This window comes from Acyrthosiphon pisum, chromosome A2, assembly GCF_005508785.2.
Source record: "Acyrthosiphon pisum isolate AL4f chromosome A2, pea_aphid_22Mar2018_4r6ur, whole genome shotgun sequence".
NCBI classification, from domain to species: Eukaryota; Metazoa; Arthropoda; class Insecta; order Hemiptera; family Aphididae; genus Acyrthosiphon; species Acyrthosiphon pisum.
This window is the reverse complement of record NC_042495.1, coordinates 31035568-31053358: the sequence shown is the minus strand read 5'-3', so window position 1 is coordinate 31053358 and position 17791 is coordinate 31035568. Positions and strand designations below refer to the sequence as shown.

Here is a 17791-nt window from a genome sequence, read left to right as displayed (position 1 = left end):
ATTTTATTTGTTTTTTACGTTGTGTGTCAACATAACCAAAAAGTGTTCGTATTATGATTCTGTATTACTACCATTGTGGTGTGTGTACTGGATACGTTCGCTAATAAAGCAGCTATCCATTATTTCGTTCGTATTCATTTTTATATACACGTTATATTTTTTATCATTGTCGTCATCAGTAAGATGATACAATCATCATTGTAATTTTCTCTGGTTTCGCGGAAACTGAGTCTGCAGATCATTTATACACCGACTACCAATAAATCATATATCGTTCACAATTCGGTGAGCACTTATTTATTTGGTTCCGTTTATAATACCTACCTCTCTGTTAGATAGTCCGAACTGACTATAGTCAATAAGAATTGAGCGTACGGTGATAATTGCAATATCATCTGCATCATTATTGGCATCATTCGTGATTAGCGTAAATCCACCAGCAACCATTGTGCGTTGTGTAAGTGGCCGCCTAGGTCGTCCAGGTGCGATACGCTGTGGATCGGCCAACCACATATAACTCCACCTCAGTCATTGATGCGTGCACATTCTGGATCGTTCAATGGATATCGTGGCAACCGAACATACTTCCGTAGCATAAGTTAGTTGTAAGATTACATCTAATTGTTGTTAACTCTTTGGTCATTGCACCATACCGATTCGATCACAGAGAGACCCCCACCATATTATACTTAAACTGCATAATCCTATTTCCCATTGTATAAAGTGTATCCTTCACTCCCTCGCGTGTCGGTGCGTTTCAGTTCCTTCGTGTCCATTATCGCGTCATTGTTGCACCCATCACATCGTTGGGCTGTGTGTTGGATTGCCTATATCTTGAAAATAGGCGTTTTCATACTGTTGCGTTGGAAACGTTAATCTTGCACGCATTTTTGGTTGCCTACCCTTGACGCCTTCAATCTTTTCGGTAGATACAATTACTATAAGTTAAATAAAAAGTCGAATGGTCCTTCACAATTATCGATTACCCTATACAAATATTATGTATAATTGTATTTTTTAACCCTTTGAAAGTGATTTTGTTTCCAGTAATTAAAGACCAAAGAAGCATATTTTATTTCCTGACTGAATTCTTGCCCCTATTTCTATTTCTATCTCATTTCTCTCTGAAAGTATAGACCCTAGGTACTTGAATTGTTTTTATCTTTTGAAATGTCGGTTGTTGGTGTTGAGAGTTGGATATAGTATATTGGTATCTCGTCTTCCTACTACCTACCATATATTCCGTTTTGTCCTCATTAATATGAAGTCCAACTTTTAGTGTTGCTTTCTCGAGCCGATTTAAGAAACATTTTAGTCTATCTTGTGATTCTTCAATATTATTATATAACTTAACTATATAAGAATTTTATGATGAACTTAAAATGATAATAAATATAAAATAGGTAATATAATATAATATGGATTTTTTTTGTCGAAGAAAATATACATTGATATTTTCTATTGGGATATATGAAATAAGATGTACTTGTGTTTCTCAATAAAAACCAAAATTTTATTAATTATGTGTACAACTTTTACTCTTACATTACATTACATATTTCTTAACAAAATATTTAGTAACCTATAAAAACAAAAGAAACTATATTTAAAGTCTTTATTCAGGTGGTTTATTTATATCTAATAGATGGTTATTAAATTCAACTAAACATTTTATTTTATATATATTTTTATAAGTTTGATTAATATTGTTCATAATGATAACCAGGGCTAGGATTTATATGCTACAGCTTGTTTTTTTTGCTAATTTTGATTATTGATTTTGTCAGTAATGTCCATGAATCACCTCGTGATGAGATAAATGGTGGTAAATTTATTTTGCATGTTTTTGCATATTTTGTATAAAATGCGTATTATTGCATATATTGAATAAAATTAATATTATTGCATATTTCGATTATAAGAATGTAAAAAATGCATGTTTTATGGTATATTTCGTAAAATTTGGTTTTTTTGTCAAATATAAATTGTATTTCATGTAACACGCACGTAGTTAATGTGAATTATACATTTTATTTCTAAATTATATTATTTTAAGACAAACAGCCTATCATTGATGTATTTTAATAAATAAACATTTTTTTTCGTAACTATATTTTAGTGTTTATCTTATAAAAAATTAAATGCATATTTTTGCATATTTTGTTATATAAAATGCATATTTTACAATTTTTTATTGCATATAAATCCTAGCCCTGATGATAACAAGTAACTGAGAATCTTGATATGGCAGCTTAAACGTTACAGCTGACCATGGTGACATCTAGTTGACTTTGTCGGTAGAGCAGCAAATACAAATTTAAGAAAACACCCATATATAAGTGACACAGTTTTCTTTACATATACTTAAATATATAAGACAATGTCATAAGTTTCAGGATTGACTTAAATAATATAGTTTTCCTGTTGAAGTAAAATGGCTAGGTAGGTATAGTTTTTTAATCAAAATTAATTTCCTCTTTGCATATCAAAAACAACATGGTGTAAGACACCAAATAACTAATATAACTTTATTATTGAGTATATGCGTTGCTACCATAACCCTGTGGCTTCTTATAATTTATGATGTTATTATACATTAGAAAATTAATAAACTTTAAGAAGTATATTCCCAGTATGAGTGTATTTGAATGTTATAAATCAAATATAATTAATTTTTTTCTATATAGAAATTAACATTCCATTCAACTTAGATCATAAAATTCATAAAAACACATAGGCAATAACGCAAAAAAAAAAACAGCTACCATTGAATAGGCTCCCAATTTCGGGTAAATATGGATTAGACCCTCGAATTGGCTCCTGAAAAAGGTATTTTTGAATTGGCAAGCTGAATTGTAAAATATTATTATTTTACCAGAGTTTCTTATATTATACATGTTTACTTTTACGACGTCAATCTAACCTAGCTTGGCGGCTGATACTAATAAAATATAATAATATAGTGCTGGATATACATATACTATTATAATATTCATTGGATTTAGTCTTATGATCTCAACCGTGGTAATCTACTACAACTATTGATTAGCATTGACTTCAATGCACTAATTTTATTTTTAAATACATTTTGCCATGTTGTACATTTGTAAGACGGAGACAAAACATGCGAGTGTTGCGTCCTCAAAGTTCAATTTCAACCGAATTAACCAGAACCCTTAACACCCTTAAAATCCCTTGAAAAAGATCAAACAACAGTAGTATAGGGGTCACTTCAGCACACTTTCATTTAAATGCAATATTTCCTAAAATATTTTTCAAAAATCTGAAATGCAATATTCCTAAAAAATATTTTGCATATTCGTGAAACGCAATAATTATTAAAATATTTTTCAAAAACCTGAAATGCAAAATCGCCAAAACATTTTTTAATAGAATTGTTATATAAAAAATAAAAATCGAAATACCATATTTAATTGCAAAATGTATAAAAAAAAATTGAAAAAAAAAATTATTTAAAAATTTAAAATATAATAAATAATAAAATAATGGAAACAACTATCAAAACTTTTAATAAATTACAAGAAAATGAAATGCAAATAGAAATTGAAAACTCAATGTTAAATAATGCAATCTTTGTTAAGTTTTGTAAATATGAATACTATAATACTAATAATAATAATAAAATTATTAAAATCATGAAATATAATCTAAATAAAATTCCAATTAAAGGAAATATTTAATTGTCGATCATAAACACAATATTTCTGGAAATGGAAAGCATTATGCTTCTAAAATACTATAATCAAAGATTTATTTGCTGTTATTCAAAACTTTTATAGAGTCAATGTTAGAATTTGGAGTTGTAAACCAAACAAGTGGTACGTTCATTTTTTAAACTAAGAAAAGAGCACTAATTAGTTATTACCAACATTGTTAGAAAACTGTAAGTGCTGGTTGTGTCTGTCCACCGTGATGGTATGGTACAGCCATTACTCGTCCAATTGATTGCACTTATTGCCCCCGATACAAAGACGATGCACAAAATTAATAATATAAAAATTATGAAGGGTTTGTTCAAAAGAGGAAGAATATTCAATTATCCTTGACGTTCGCTTCTTGTTTTTTTTTATTTAACAAGCAGTCCATACATGAGGGGTGGTCCAAAACGTACTATTGCCGAAATTGACAAAATAGAGTTAGGTATCGATTCTTATGGAAAAAATAACGATACATAGATTGGTGTCGTCAGAAAAGATCAAAACTTTCTATTACCTGGTTAAATTTGCCATTCAAAATAACTGGTTAACCCAAAATGAACCTTTTCCATATATAAAAATAATATATTTTAGAAAATCAAAACGTACTTTTTCCAGTTTTACGCCAAAATATACGGCCCATGTTAAAAGAAAAGGAACAAATCATTACTATATCATTTTATCACATTAAGGAATTAAAATGGCAGCGTAACGGGATGACATAAATTATATTGGCTATACTATGAAATATACTAAGATATGGACTGTAGCCTTACGCTGCCATTTTATATTTGTTTGATAACAATATAGACAATGTGCAATAACCTTGTATATTTAAGCCATGCCTTTGACCATACATATAATTTTCATAGCTCTTTTTTGAGATTTAACATGATTAATCATGTCATCGACTTTTCTAGAAATATAAAAGCCATTGTGATATTTACACATAATAATTCGAGCATGATATTTGGGTTAGATATTCGATCAATTAGGTACCGACAATTGAATGTCAATCTTCGTTGTATCAGGCTGAATAATATATATTTTTATATTGCCACTGCGTTCATAAGTTTGTGTAGTTGATTAGAATGAAATATAAAAATAATAACAAACTGAGATTGACCTATGTGTATTGTGTTATATAGTGTATATGTTCATAGGGGGAAATAAAACATATCAAGCAATATTAGGCAGTTTATGTAAGTATACATTAGATAGTAGTCATTTATAATGTTATATTTAAATATTTTATAATACATTAATTGATTGTTGATGATTAAATATATTAAAATAGGCAGGTAATACAAATACGTATTAGTCATATAATCAAATATTATGTTGGTAGTGATTATAATACGTAAATCGATCCTTAGGTTGTTCTAATATAAATGCATAACTACAGGCAAACACATAGTAACTATTAGAATTGTTATATTATTACATTTGATTATTTGAAGAGAATTTTATATTTTATTTAATTTAATATATATTTGTATAAGTCTGCATCAGGGAAGAGGGAACTTATTTACTATGAAAAATCATATGCATTATTTCTGTATTTCTCATTAATATAATGATCACATGTACTTACAATCGTAGAAGGAGAAAGAATGTAGTTATGAGGCAGATTTAAATATGTAAAGTACATATAGTCAATTCGCCGACCGAATGCAATTTAAGTCAATGAGCGCTTATTGTTATATTCGTGTTTTAAATATAATTGTGTAATAATAATATAATGGTCCTGTAGTAGGAGAAAAATGAACGGAAAGGCCATTTGTAGTAGGAGAAAAAATAGGTGGAAAGGGGAAGGTGGTGATTTCAGATGAGACGAGTATATTATTATATTAAATACGGTGAAACAGAGCGATAAGTAATGTCTGGTGATTATGCGGGGTTGATGACCTGCTTCAATGGGCAAGGGATGCATCTGGCGGACTGGTTGCTTGTGTCCTTGCAAGAAATGACACTTCAATAATCCCTGCTACGGCGTCAATACTGGGCAATGTGTCGCAGTAGGTTTATTTGTACGTGTATGTGTGTGTGTGTGTGTGTGTGTGTGTGTGTGTGTGTGTGTGTGCACGTGTCTGGGAGTCGTGTAAAATTATGTTGTTTGAGAGTTTCCGCATAAGATCGTCCTACTACTGTGTTATACCTATCTGTCTAATGATGTTTGAATTATCTACGCTTATTGTATAAATATCCAAACACTTACCTTGCGCGTAGATTGCTGCAGCTGGTTCTCCCGAGTGGTTAGTTATTATTCGGGGTCGTGTTCGACAGTCGATATCACGATGACAAAATATGTATCTTGGTTTATATAATCTGTAGAATTTCGTATACCTTACACTCTTTTATAATTGTGACAATTACCATGTGCTCTCAAGATTCTTACATTCGTAGCAAGAGTACATATAGTTGATTCGAAAACCTAATGTAATTTACGTTAATGAGCATTTTATTGTGATAAACACTTGTGTACCAAAATAAGTGTTAAATATGTTAACATTCATAGCAAGAGTACATATGGTCAATTTGCCGACCGAATGCAATTTAAGTTAATGAGCACTTATTGTTATATTCATGTTCAAAATGTAATTGTGTAATAATAATGTAACGGGATTACGATATTATGATAGTCACAGAACTTTATGATTTTAAAAGATTAATGGGTAGGTGAGTGGAAAAAATTAACAATGTGAATTTGTCTGATAGAGAGATGACTAATTCAGATAGTCATAACAAACGCTGAGATAATCCAATATACATATACTGTATAGTGTATACTCATAAACGCATAGTGATAAGCACTTTTTGAACAGTAGTAGGAGAGTGCCGTGATGTTGACTGGCGTGGACGTGCATGGGTCGTCTTCTGACAGATACTGTTGTTGGATCGATTTTGAAGGGTCCTTATATGATATGATTTCTGTGTAATCCCTTCTTCTGATATGTATCGATTAATACGTGGTATTAAAGTATTGATATTCTTTCTTATTTTGGTCATGCGATAAAGGTAGCAATGCTAATTTATTGTTTTGTTTTCACCGAAAATCTTGATCGGAAAATTATCGAAGGGGTATTGTAGTATATAATATTTATGTATACAAATACGTAAGAATGTATTCATGGTTTTATAATATACGGTGTCGTCTGGCGCCGCTGATAATTGATTGTGTTGTTTTTACTAAACGTTTGATCTGGGAGGTGTAGAATATTATTTATGCGTTTCATGTGTCGCGTGTATGTAAGAGGTGTGCGTATAATGTATACATATACCTGATACGTACGTATATATGTATATCGGACCATCCACATTCCATAATATGGTCCGTTGTCATTAGTTGTCTCATGTTTTATTTCAAGTTTAAATATTATTTATTACACAGATATTAATCATGAAATCCATATCATTACTCATCATGACGGTACACATGCAATAAGTGATAGAAGTAAGTATAAGTTACAAGTTACTTTCACCTAGTGTTATATTTAAATTTGTATAATGTATAATGTGCTTACATATAAACGATAAATTATATTACAATAGGTAATAGGAACAAATAAAAATACGCACTTATCAATAATCATATTATCAAATATGTATTAAGGATACATACGTAGTGCTATCCGTAAATTGTTACATTGAAATTCATACCTATTTCCTATCAAGTAGGTAGTTACTATGATAATTGATATATTATGACATTTCATAAATTGGGGAGTGTGAAATCGTCGTACTGAAATTAATCTTGGCATGATACTTGTAATAATGTAATAAATACTAAATGCTACATCTTAAAAAATACAAAACGTATGAACTTAGAAGTTGTATGAAGCTCATACAATTAAATTTTGAAATAGTGGTTAATCTAATGATTTAGATGTGCAATAAGAATCTTCTGATATTCTTATTTAAAAGAGATTGGCAAACAGGGATCTTGAGATTCATTGTGGAAATTGAAACATTTTTTTTTGTTTAAATTGTTGCAATTGGATGCAGATTATAATAGACAATAGTCAAACTAAAAATGTATATCATTTCTTTATTGGATATAAATGGTTGTTATTGGTTACTCGGGTAGATCGTGTACAAGCATGCATAGAATTATCCAGCTTACGCCCCCGAATAAATATACTTTACCTTAAAACCATATTATGTATGTGTATAGCTTAAATACTCAAAAACAACTCCATTGAATAAGGCAAAAATATCAGAGATTATTTTTAGAGATGTAAGAAAAGTTTAATGAGCTTAAACCACATTAAAAAAGATACCAATTTATTGCTAAATCTGTGACATGCTGTTGTTTTATTTCACAAAGCTAGGTACACTAACACTTGCATTGTACCAAATTAATAATTTGAATATGATTATATATTTATATGTTGTAATTACGTAGGTCCACAAGTATTTGAAGTGGATTATATTGAAGTATAAAAACAATAATAAACTGAGATTTATATATTATAATACAATTTATATTTTTTTAGATCCTGTGTTTCAATTTCCTGAAAATTTTTATAATCTTAAAATTAACTTCAGTAAGTATACATGTCTAGTTATTAATAGTGTTATATTTTAATAATAAATAACATGTCCTGTGGTCATTGATTCTATAATATTATTTATTTATTTATTTACGGAGAACAAAACTCCATTTACAAAAAGTATGTACAAATATAACAGTTACAATATAATTTCATAGAGAAAAGAAAGCCTTTACAGTATGTGAGAATCAATTTGTATATAATAAAAAGTAAAATTAATAATAATATAACAATAACAATAATCTCGTAGTATAAAGATTGGTAATATTATGAAAATTTAAATTAAACCATATATCTGTTTAATATCATTATTACTACAATGAAATAAATTTAAATTGGCAAAATTACCTGATGACATTACCATATTTGATGGTGAATTTAGGGAATAATTTGTTTTTATGTTTCGTAAGAAAAATAAATTATTATTTCTCGTGTTTTTTGGGTTGGTATTAAAATTTAGATTCTCTAATAAAGATCTGCAATCAATTTCTTAATTAAGTAGTTTGAATAAAAAATTTAAATTCAAATAGTTTCTACGGTTTTTTAGGGGAGTCATATCAAAAAATCCTAAAACTCCATCATAACCAGTGTGAGGTTGTTTTTCTATTCTACATTTGAAAGAAAGGAATCGTAAGAAAGAGTTTTGAATAGATTCGAGATTTTGAGTAAGTTGTATAGAATTGGGAGACCAGATGAGGGGAGCATACTCTAATTGGGATCAAACAAAAGAGAAATAAATATTTTTTAAAGCAAATGGATTATTAAATTTTGAGCAGCAGTGTTTAAGGAAACCTAGTTTTGAAGATGCTTTGTTTTTTATTTTGTGAATATGGTCATTAAATTTTAATTTGGTATCAAATAAGATACCTAAATCATTGACTAATGAAACACGTTGTGTGGGGCAATTATTTAAATTATAGTTAAAGAATGAATTGACTTTTTTTATGTGAAATGGTAATTACAGAACATTTATTTAAATTGAGTTCCATGCCATTATCTGAACACCAATTACAAAAGTTATCCAAGTCGGATTGTAATTCTAAACTATCATTCATATATCTAATTGTTTTATACATTTTAGCGTCGTCAGCAAGAAGCAATACTTTGGAGTGATTTAAAATTGAAGAAATATAATTAATGAATAATAAAAATAATAAAGGAGTAATATGATTTCCTTGAGGTACCCCAGAGGAAACATGAATTGCCGTTGATAGGAAATTATTATATTTGATGATTTGTTGTCTTTCAGATAGAAAAGTTGCGAACCATGATAGGAGAGGATCATTAATGCCATAAAATGTTTTTAATTTTAGAATCAATAAATTATGGTCAATTCTGTCAAATGCCTTATTGAAATCTGTATAGATGACATCTGTTTGTGCTTTAGAGGAAAAAGAATCTATAGTACCTATCTTGTTTGAATATAGCTAAGTTTGTGACTGTTGATCGTTTAGGACGAAAACCATGTTGTTCGTCGATAAGGATATATTAAATATAGGAAATAATTTCGAATTAATAATTTTTGCAAATAATTTAGGAATAATAGATATTTTTGAAATTGGTCGGTTATTCTTAACAGATGATCCGTCGCCTTTCTTAAATATAGGAGAAATAAAGACAAATTTCCAGGATATAGGAAAAACTCCAGCGATTAATGATTGATTAAATAAAATATGAAGTGGATATGATAATATAAAACGACATTCAAAAAGAAATTTTGAGGATAAATTGTCTGGGCCTGAGCATAAATTGTAATATATATTATTAAGTTCATTGAATACATCCATAAGAGAGATTTGAAGATTACAAATAGAATTTATGTATTAATAGGATTTGGTTTTAATGATGAATTAGGTAAAGGTTGGGTATATACACTAGAAAAATATTTAAAATTGGTTGTCCACCTTCAGCCTAATTATTATTGTATATCATTAGGTTTGAAAGGTTATGATTAGGTTTTTTATCATTTATAAACTTCCAGAAATATTTAGGATTGAGTTTTATTGAATTTTGAACACTAGATAAATAATTTGTGTAATCATTTTTCCTCGTAACTTTTCATTGACTTATTAAGCTTGAGAATTTTCTAAATTCAATCGATGAATTAGTGCATTTGAAGTCTAGCTTTTAGATTCTGAGTGGAACGATGAATGTATTGATTTTACAATGATGCGTGTTTTTTTTTTTTTTTTTAATTTTTTTTTTTGTGTCTCTGTACACGATAAGTAGTCGAAATAATGCTTCGATTTTCAACTTCAGTATCTCGTTCGATTGGAAAGTGAATATAGTTGGTGCATTGGGCAGGTCAAAGTTTAAAATTCCCAGTAATTTTCAAAAGCGCCAAGAATAACCAAAGAAAAATAAAGGAAAAACGGGAATTTTTACGCAAAATGATTTATCACAAAATTGAATTTGGTTTTTGGTGTAACTTTGACAGAATGTTTATATTAGCATTTTATATACACCATAACATTTTCAAAATATTTTGACTTATTTTGAGCTCTTTACGGACACTGTCACTTTTCATTTTTTTTAGTTTTTTTTCTAAAAATATCAATAAAATTTTATTTGTTGATTAAAAAAGCTTGAAAATTTTAATAAAATGCTCCTAGTATATTGTTTCAAAAGCAGATGAAAAATATTAAAAAAAGGTGGGTAAGTGTATGTCACTCTGCTGTACAGTAGGTTAAAAGTGGGTCACTGTATAATGGATAGTATTAAATTTGAATTCAATGATATAATATCACTGGATAAGAAAAACGGTTGAGAGTGGAGACGGTATGTCAGTCTAGGTATTAGGCATACCTATTATAGGTATACTTATCAATAGTATTACAAAAAAGTTGACCTATAATAGGTATTAATAATAAATTCCAAATTAATCATATCACAATATCAATCAGGTAACGTGTTATACATCAACAACAAACCATGGTACTATCATAGATATATAATAGTATACGTTAGACGTTTCAAGTACCCACAAATAATATTATACAATCACAACAAAATAACTAAAATAGTTATTCTAGGTTTTTTAATATGTAATTTCATCCAAATTTGAACTTAAAATGACTATAAAAATAAACTGTGCTTATGTATTTCTTAGAATTTTTGGTAACAGAATTAAATATTTACGTGGAAACTTGTTTTAAATTTTCAATCCTTAGATATAAAAGTTGACAATTTTATAAATTTTTAACTAAAAAATAATTATTGAATCTTAAATTTGATAAATTTTGTCAACATTTTAACTTCAAATGCTTATAAAAAAAAATTGTGCCCATGTATTTTTAATATTTTTAAACTGATATTGTAACAATGTATCAGGAGCTTTGTATTAATTTTTTACACTTTTTGGCCAAATAGATAAAACTTTATTGATATGTATAGAAAAAAAAAACTAAAAAAATGGAAAACTTAGAATGTCCGTAAACAGCTCAAAAAGAGTCAAGTTATTTTCAAATTTTAATCGTGTATAGAAAATTCTAATATAAATATGCAGTGAAATACTCAAGTTCCTACAGTCATTCGTTTTTTAATTACAATAAAATAAGAAAATTGTTACGTAAGTAATCGAGTGAATATCAAATGTTGTAATAATATGAATTTCAAACGCTCATAAAAATTTAATTTGAGTTTCTTATAGACATTTTTTTTTTTTGATAAAGGTAGATTAACCTATAAGGAATTTTGTATTACATTTTAAAATGTTAGTTCTAAAAAGAAAAATTTTTACGAATTCTTAACTCAAAATAATTTGCTAATTTTCGTGATTTTTACATATTTTGTCAATTTTTGAACTTTAAATGTTAATAAAAAAAATCTGTGAAAGGATTTTTAATATTTTTCAAATCTCATTGTAACAATATAGTAGGAGCCTTGTATTAAATGTTCAAGTATTTTTACTCAACAAATAAAGTTTTATTGACATTCATAGAAAAAAAACTAATTAAATTGGAAACTGAAATTGTCCGTAAACAGCTCAAAACAAATCAAATTATTTTGAAAAAATTATCATGTATAGAAAATGGAAATATAAACAACCAGTGAAAATGTCATGTATCCACAGTCATTCGTTTTAATGTTACACCAAAAACCAAAATCAATTTTCTTGAAAACAGATTTTGCGTAAAAATTTCCGTTTTTCCTGAATTTTTCTTTTGGTTTTCACGGCGCTTTTGAAAACTATTGGAAAAATTTTACTTTTGACCCCCCCAAAGTACCAACTAGATTCCTTTCCTATCAGAAAAGGTACTGTTGAAGAAAATCCAAGCACTTTTACTGTCTTAAAAGGTGATGACTGACCATAGAGATATAGACATAGAGGTATGAAAAATAAAAAATAAATAAAAAATAAAAAAAAAAACACACATCATTGTAAAATCAATACATTCATCGTTTCACTCAAAATCTAAAATCCTTGGTCACAGTTTTTTTTTATAAGCATTTAAAGTTCAAAAATTGACAAAATATGGAAAAATCACGAAAATTAGCAAATTATTTTGAGTTAAGAATTCGTAAAAATTTTCTTTTAAATCTAAGATTTTTAAATGTAATACAAGTTTCCTTATAAGATTATCTACCTTTATCAAACAAAAAATATCTATAAGAATGTAAATTTAAATTTTTATGATCGTTTGAAATTCATATTTTTACAACAAAGCGTAAAAATTTAATGCAAGGTTCCTGATATATTGTTACAATAGCAGTTGAAAAATTTTAAAAATACATAGGCACAATTTTTTTTTATAAGCATTTAAAGATCGAATTTTGACAAAATTTATCAAATTTAAGATTTAATAATTATTTTGTAGTTAAAAATTTATAAAATTGTCAACTTTTATATCTAAGGATTGAAAATTTAAAACAAGTTTCCATGTAAATATTTAATTTTGTTACCAAAAATTCTAAGAAATACATAAGCACAGTTTATTTTTATAGTCATTTTAAGTTCAAATTTGGACGAAATTACATATTAAAAAACCTAGAATAACTATTTTAGTTATTTTGTTGTGATTGTATAATATTATTTGTGGGTACTTGAAACGTCTAACGTATACTATTATATATCTATGATAGTACCATGGTTTGTTGTTGATGTATAACGCGTTACCTAATGGATATTGTGATGTGATTAATTTGGAATTTATTATTGATACCTATTAAGGGTCAATTTTTTTTTTAATACTATAGATAAGTATACCTATATAATAGGTATGTCTAATACCTAGACTGACAAACCGTCTCCGCTCAGAATCGTTTTTCTTATACAGTAATATTATATCATTGAATTCAAATTTAATACTATCCGTTATACAGTGACCTACTTGTAACCTACTGTACAGCTGAGTGACATCCACTTACCCATCTTTTTTTTTTTTTGCTCTTATTAAAAATGTAAGTTTGTAACTAAACCAAATAGGATATGATGAGCTATGTTTTTTATACGTAGGGACATATTTATATACAATAGAGTTAATAATAGAATAAAAAGTAGAAATATTATAATTTATGTCATTAGTATTATGATGTAAGTTTACCCAGTTTATTAGTAATATAGATGATTAAGGTGGTTCCAGTCAATCAATCAAAAATATTTTAGACCCTCCGCTGTGACAAGATTGTGAGACTTTAGACGGTTTGATTTTAACGCTGTAAAAATAATAACACGTCTGAACATCTTCTCAAGATAACGAACGGAGCTTTTTTTTAAAGTTATAACTTTTGACGATATTATAGTATTTATAAATTTCAGTTTTTACAACATTTTTGTGTATTTTTGTACACCCATAGCTGATCTCAATCCACTGTATTGCTGATAGTATTTATTGGTTTATAGTGTAGAATAAAAACCTAGCTTATACAGAAATGATTCATAGTTTAAATTCGAGGAGAAACTGAGGGTCCTACTACTAACCTACTACATTGCATCATGCCTAATTAATACTTAAAATAATATTATATGATTTTTATGTTGTAATTATTACAATTATTTGTAGTTGATTATATTGAAATATACAAACAGTAAATAATATTTCACTTTGTTACTGTTTTTATATATTATATAAAAATATATACTTTTATGGTCAATCAATTCGTTCAGCTTCCGGAAGATGAGTTAAAAACAAAGCTGAATGCATTGGGTAAGTTTACATGACTGCTTACCGGCTATAACATATTATTTGATAATAAATGTATATATTATATTATTATAATTCAGCATCAGGGAAGAGGGAATGAATTCAGTATGAGATGGTGTATAATATATTATAGTCTTTTTGTATACTTTCTCAATAATATAACGATCACACGTACTAACAATAGTAGAAGGAGAAATTATGTAATTAACAAGTAGTTGTAAAAAACTCATTTTACACCAAAATTATCATCTGTGGCTGTACCTAATGTGTAGGTAGTTAATATTAGTGTGCCGTTTTCATCCTACGTCGTGTGATTAATATGACACATAGATTTTCAATACATCTCATAATATTATAATTAAAATATTACAAATCATCATAAAGATAATGTTACAAGCACCGCTCACCTTTCATGTTCCTTCCTGTTGTTTTATTTTATACCTACATACACTTTTATTATATATGTTTATATGACCTAGTGTATACTAAAATCTTATGTTATATGATATATTAGCTCTGAAGTTAATAGCGAATTGTAAGTAGTTTTTGTCAACGATATTATATAATAATAATTATTGACTGTTTAATGCCTTTTAATTATTACTGCGTATAATGCAGGTGTCTATGCAAATATAAAATGTAGCATTTATAAAGTACCTAACAATAAACATTAACATGAACCTAATTCATATAATTTCAGATCCACTGCAGGTGTTTGCTGATAATTATGCGACGTATAATGGTGTCGATCCTCAAGGTAGATAATTATTAAACTGGCTACAAACCCATAAAATATAAATCTCACAAGTTACAAAATAATACATTATTATTAAATTATAAATTATAATAATATACTCTTATATTCTTAAACTATTATTTGGTTGGTACTATAATAATATTCAACTAAAAATAAACAATTGTATCCAATTAAACTGTTATTTCTTTATTTTTTCAAAGATTTGTTAAAATCAGTGTCAAAGTATTGTAATGCTTGCAGCATATTTATATAGGTAAGTACTAGTAAGAAATATTTTAGTTTTAGATTATAATAATTAATTACGTATTTTCATATTATAGAAGAAGTTTTAAGTGAATAAATAAAAAATAGTAGTACAAAAAAGGTAAATATTACTTTAATAATATAAACTACCTAGGTACCAAATATTAACCAAGGAGTTGATAAATATATAAATTATGATCAATTTGACTGTGTACTATGGGAGGGACGAGACTGCGCCACTCAAGGCGAGAAGCATCCAGTCCCGCTTATATGGCAATAGGGGGTCACCCCACCGGGACGATCGGCCTTAATACCTCCCGTCACAATGGTTACGAATGTGTACTATATAATACACAGGATGTGTAACAGGGAGATCTGACAGATAAGATAACTATTGTTCTAATCATTATTTTTATTTTTATTTTTTTATATATTATATAATTTATAGTCACTTGCGTTACACGTATAGTATAACATTTTGATTTATACTTTTTTTTTTCAATTAAAAATAGCCAATCTTGTTTTATCTTACTGTAAGAACAATTTTAATGGTGGATACATTTATTGAAGTCAAGTACCTAGTTTATTTTTCAGAATTTGTTTAAATATCAATCTTTATTTTTGAATAAATTAATTTTAGAACTTTTTTTTTTGTCTGGCCTTCCTCTTAAACTTTATATATTTATTATTTATATAGTTATTGAAGATCTATTAAAGTAGTTCTTGTGAGAGTTTATCAATTTTTGATTCCCAGTTTTTATGATTAGAACATGTACCTATTTCAATTAAATTAATTTAAATTTTTGTAATTTTGTAGTGATACATAGCACCTTGTAAGTTACATCATTTTGTATATTATTACATAAAAACATGAAATGTCTAATTAATTTTTATTGGTAATATTGTGTAGAAAAATAGTTTTAAATTTTATTCAAATTTATAGAATATCCTATATAATAAACAAAATATTGTGAAATTCTAGAAAAAAAAATAATGAAAATATTAGTGGTACATTTCGCCCGCCACAGCGAAGAAGGTCGTATCTCTGTTTTCACAATTTTTTTTTTCAAGTTGTCATAACTATTTGTGTGTAGTTCCCGGGAAAACGGTAGAGACTGAATTTTGCTGTGTAGAACTTCTTTGATTGTTTTATGCTACAATCAGTTTCGCGGGAACTACAAAAACACAGTTATGAAAACTTGAAAAAAAAATTGTGAAAAGAGATATACAACCTATTTTACTGCGGCGGGAGATTTGATTGCTTAAGAATTTCATATTTTTCCTAAAAGAACATTTTAATAGAATGTAAAATTATCAAAACTCATGTACTTACCTACCTATTGAATTTAGTTGCGTATATTCTTTAAGCAATAAAAAGTTATAATTGTTAACCTAGTTATAATACATACAAGTCATACGCAGTACCTATAGTTATGAATGTAGTGAGAAATTTTTAAGTTATTTGAAAGTCTTTGGATTTAGTCAGAACTCAGAATACGAAGAAATTAAAGGGAATAATAATAATAATAATAATAATAATAATAATAATTATAATACTGTTAGTTTAGTGGGAAATCTTACATTTAAAAGAAATTGTTTAAAATTCCCTACACGTGGCTGAATGTCATTTTTTTATTATTTAGCGTTGATTAAACGTATGTTTTTAAATATACCTACGTACGTCGTTATGAGCAGTTACTTTATATTTTTTTTTTTACTTTTATCATACGCACAGCGTGAAAACTGCAAAAAGACATACGCAATAAACGTGTTCGTTTAGTTTCGAGTCTTGTAATTTAAGGGGACGTCTTGTAATATAGACGACAGTCTTTGAATTTAGTCATAACTATTGAAATTTAAGAGAAAGTCTATGAATATAGTGAGAAGTCTTGTATTATAGACGGAAGTCATTGAATTTAGGCGGAATATATGATATATAGGAGAATGTGTATTATATTGTAGTGGGAGGTCTTGACATTTTAGGGGAAGTCTTTTAATTTTCTTGGAAGTCTTTGAAATTAGTCAGAAGAATTGGAATTTAGAAGAAAGTCTATTGAAGGTACCTTATATATACGCAAGTAAACTATCAATTGCTACTATAATATTTTGTATTTATTAGTCCATAATTAAAAAAACTAAATTAAATCAACTGTTATTTTATTTTATTTTTTAGATAAACATACAGCTTCATAATATTCATATTATGAATATCGTACTTATTAATTTATATAGGCATGTTAAACTAATAAATAAATTATACTATTATATAACTGAACTCCATAAAAATGATTTATATGTACTTATAATAATAATGAATATAAAATAAAGATCATAATGTAATATGAATTTATTGATTTATTTGTTTTTTTTTTAATGTCT

The 17791-nt window shown here is 27.5% G+C and overlaps 1 protein-coding gene across 1 annotated transcript in view; it reads left to right on the top strand.

The window, feature by feature from the left end:
- Positions 1–15489: 15489 nt before the first annotated feature.
- Positions 15490–17791, top strand: part of ACYPI46154 (uncharacterized LOC100570519) — a gene marked incomplete at its 5' end in the record, with an annotated part of 13836 nt that continues 11534 nt past the window's right edge. Inside the window, 2 exon segments of the mRNA NM_001293468.1 lie at positions 15490–15501; positions 15504–15519. Coding sequence (NP_001280397.1) covers positions 15490–15501; positions 15504–15519 — 28 coding nt within the window.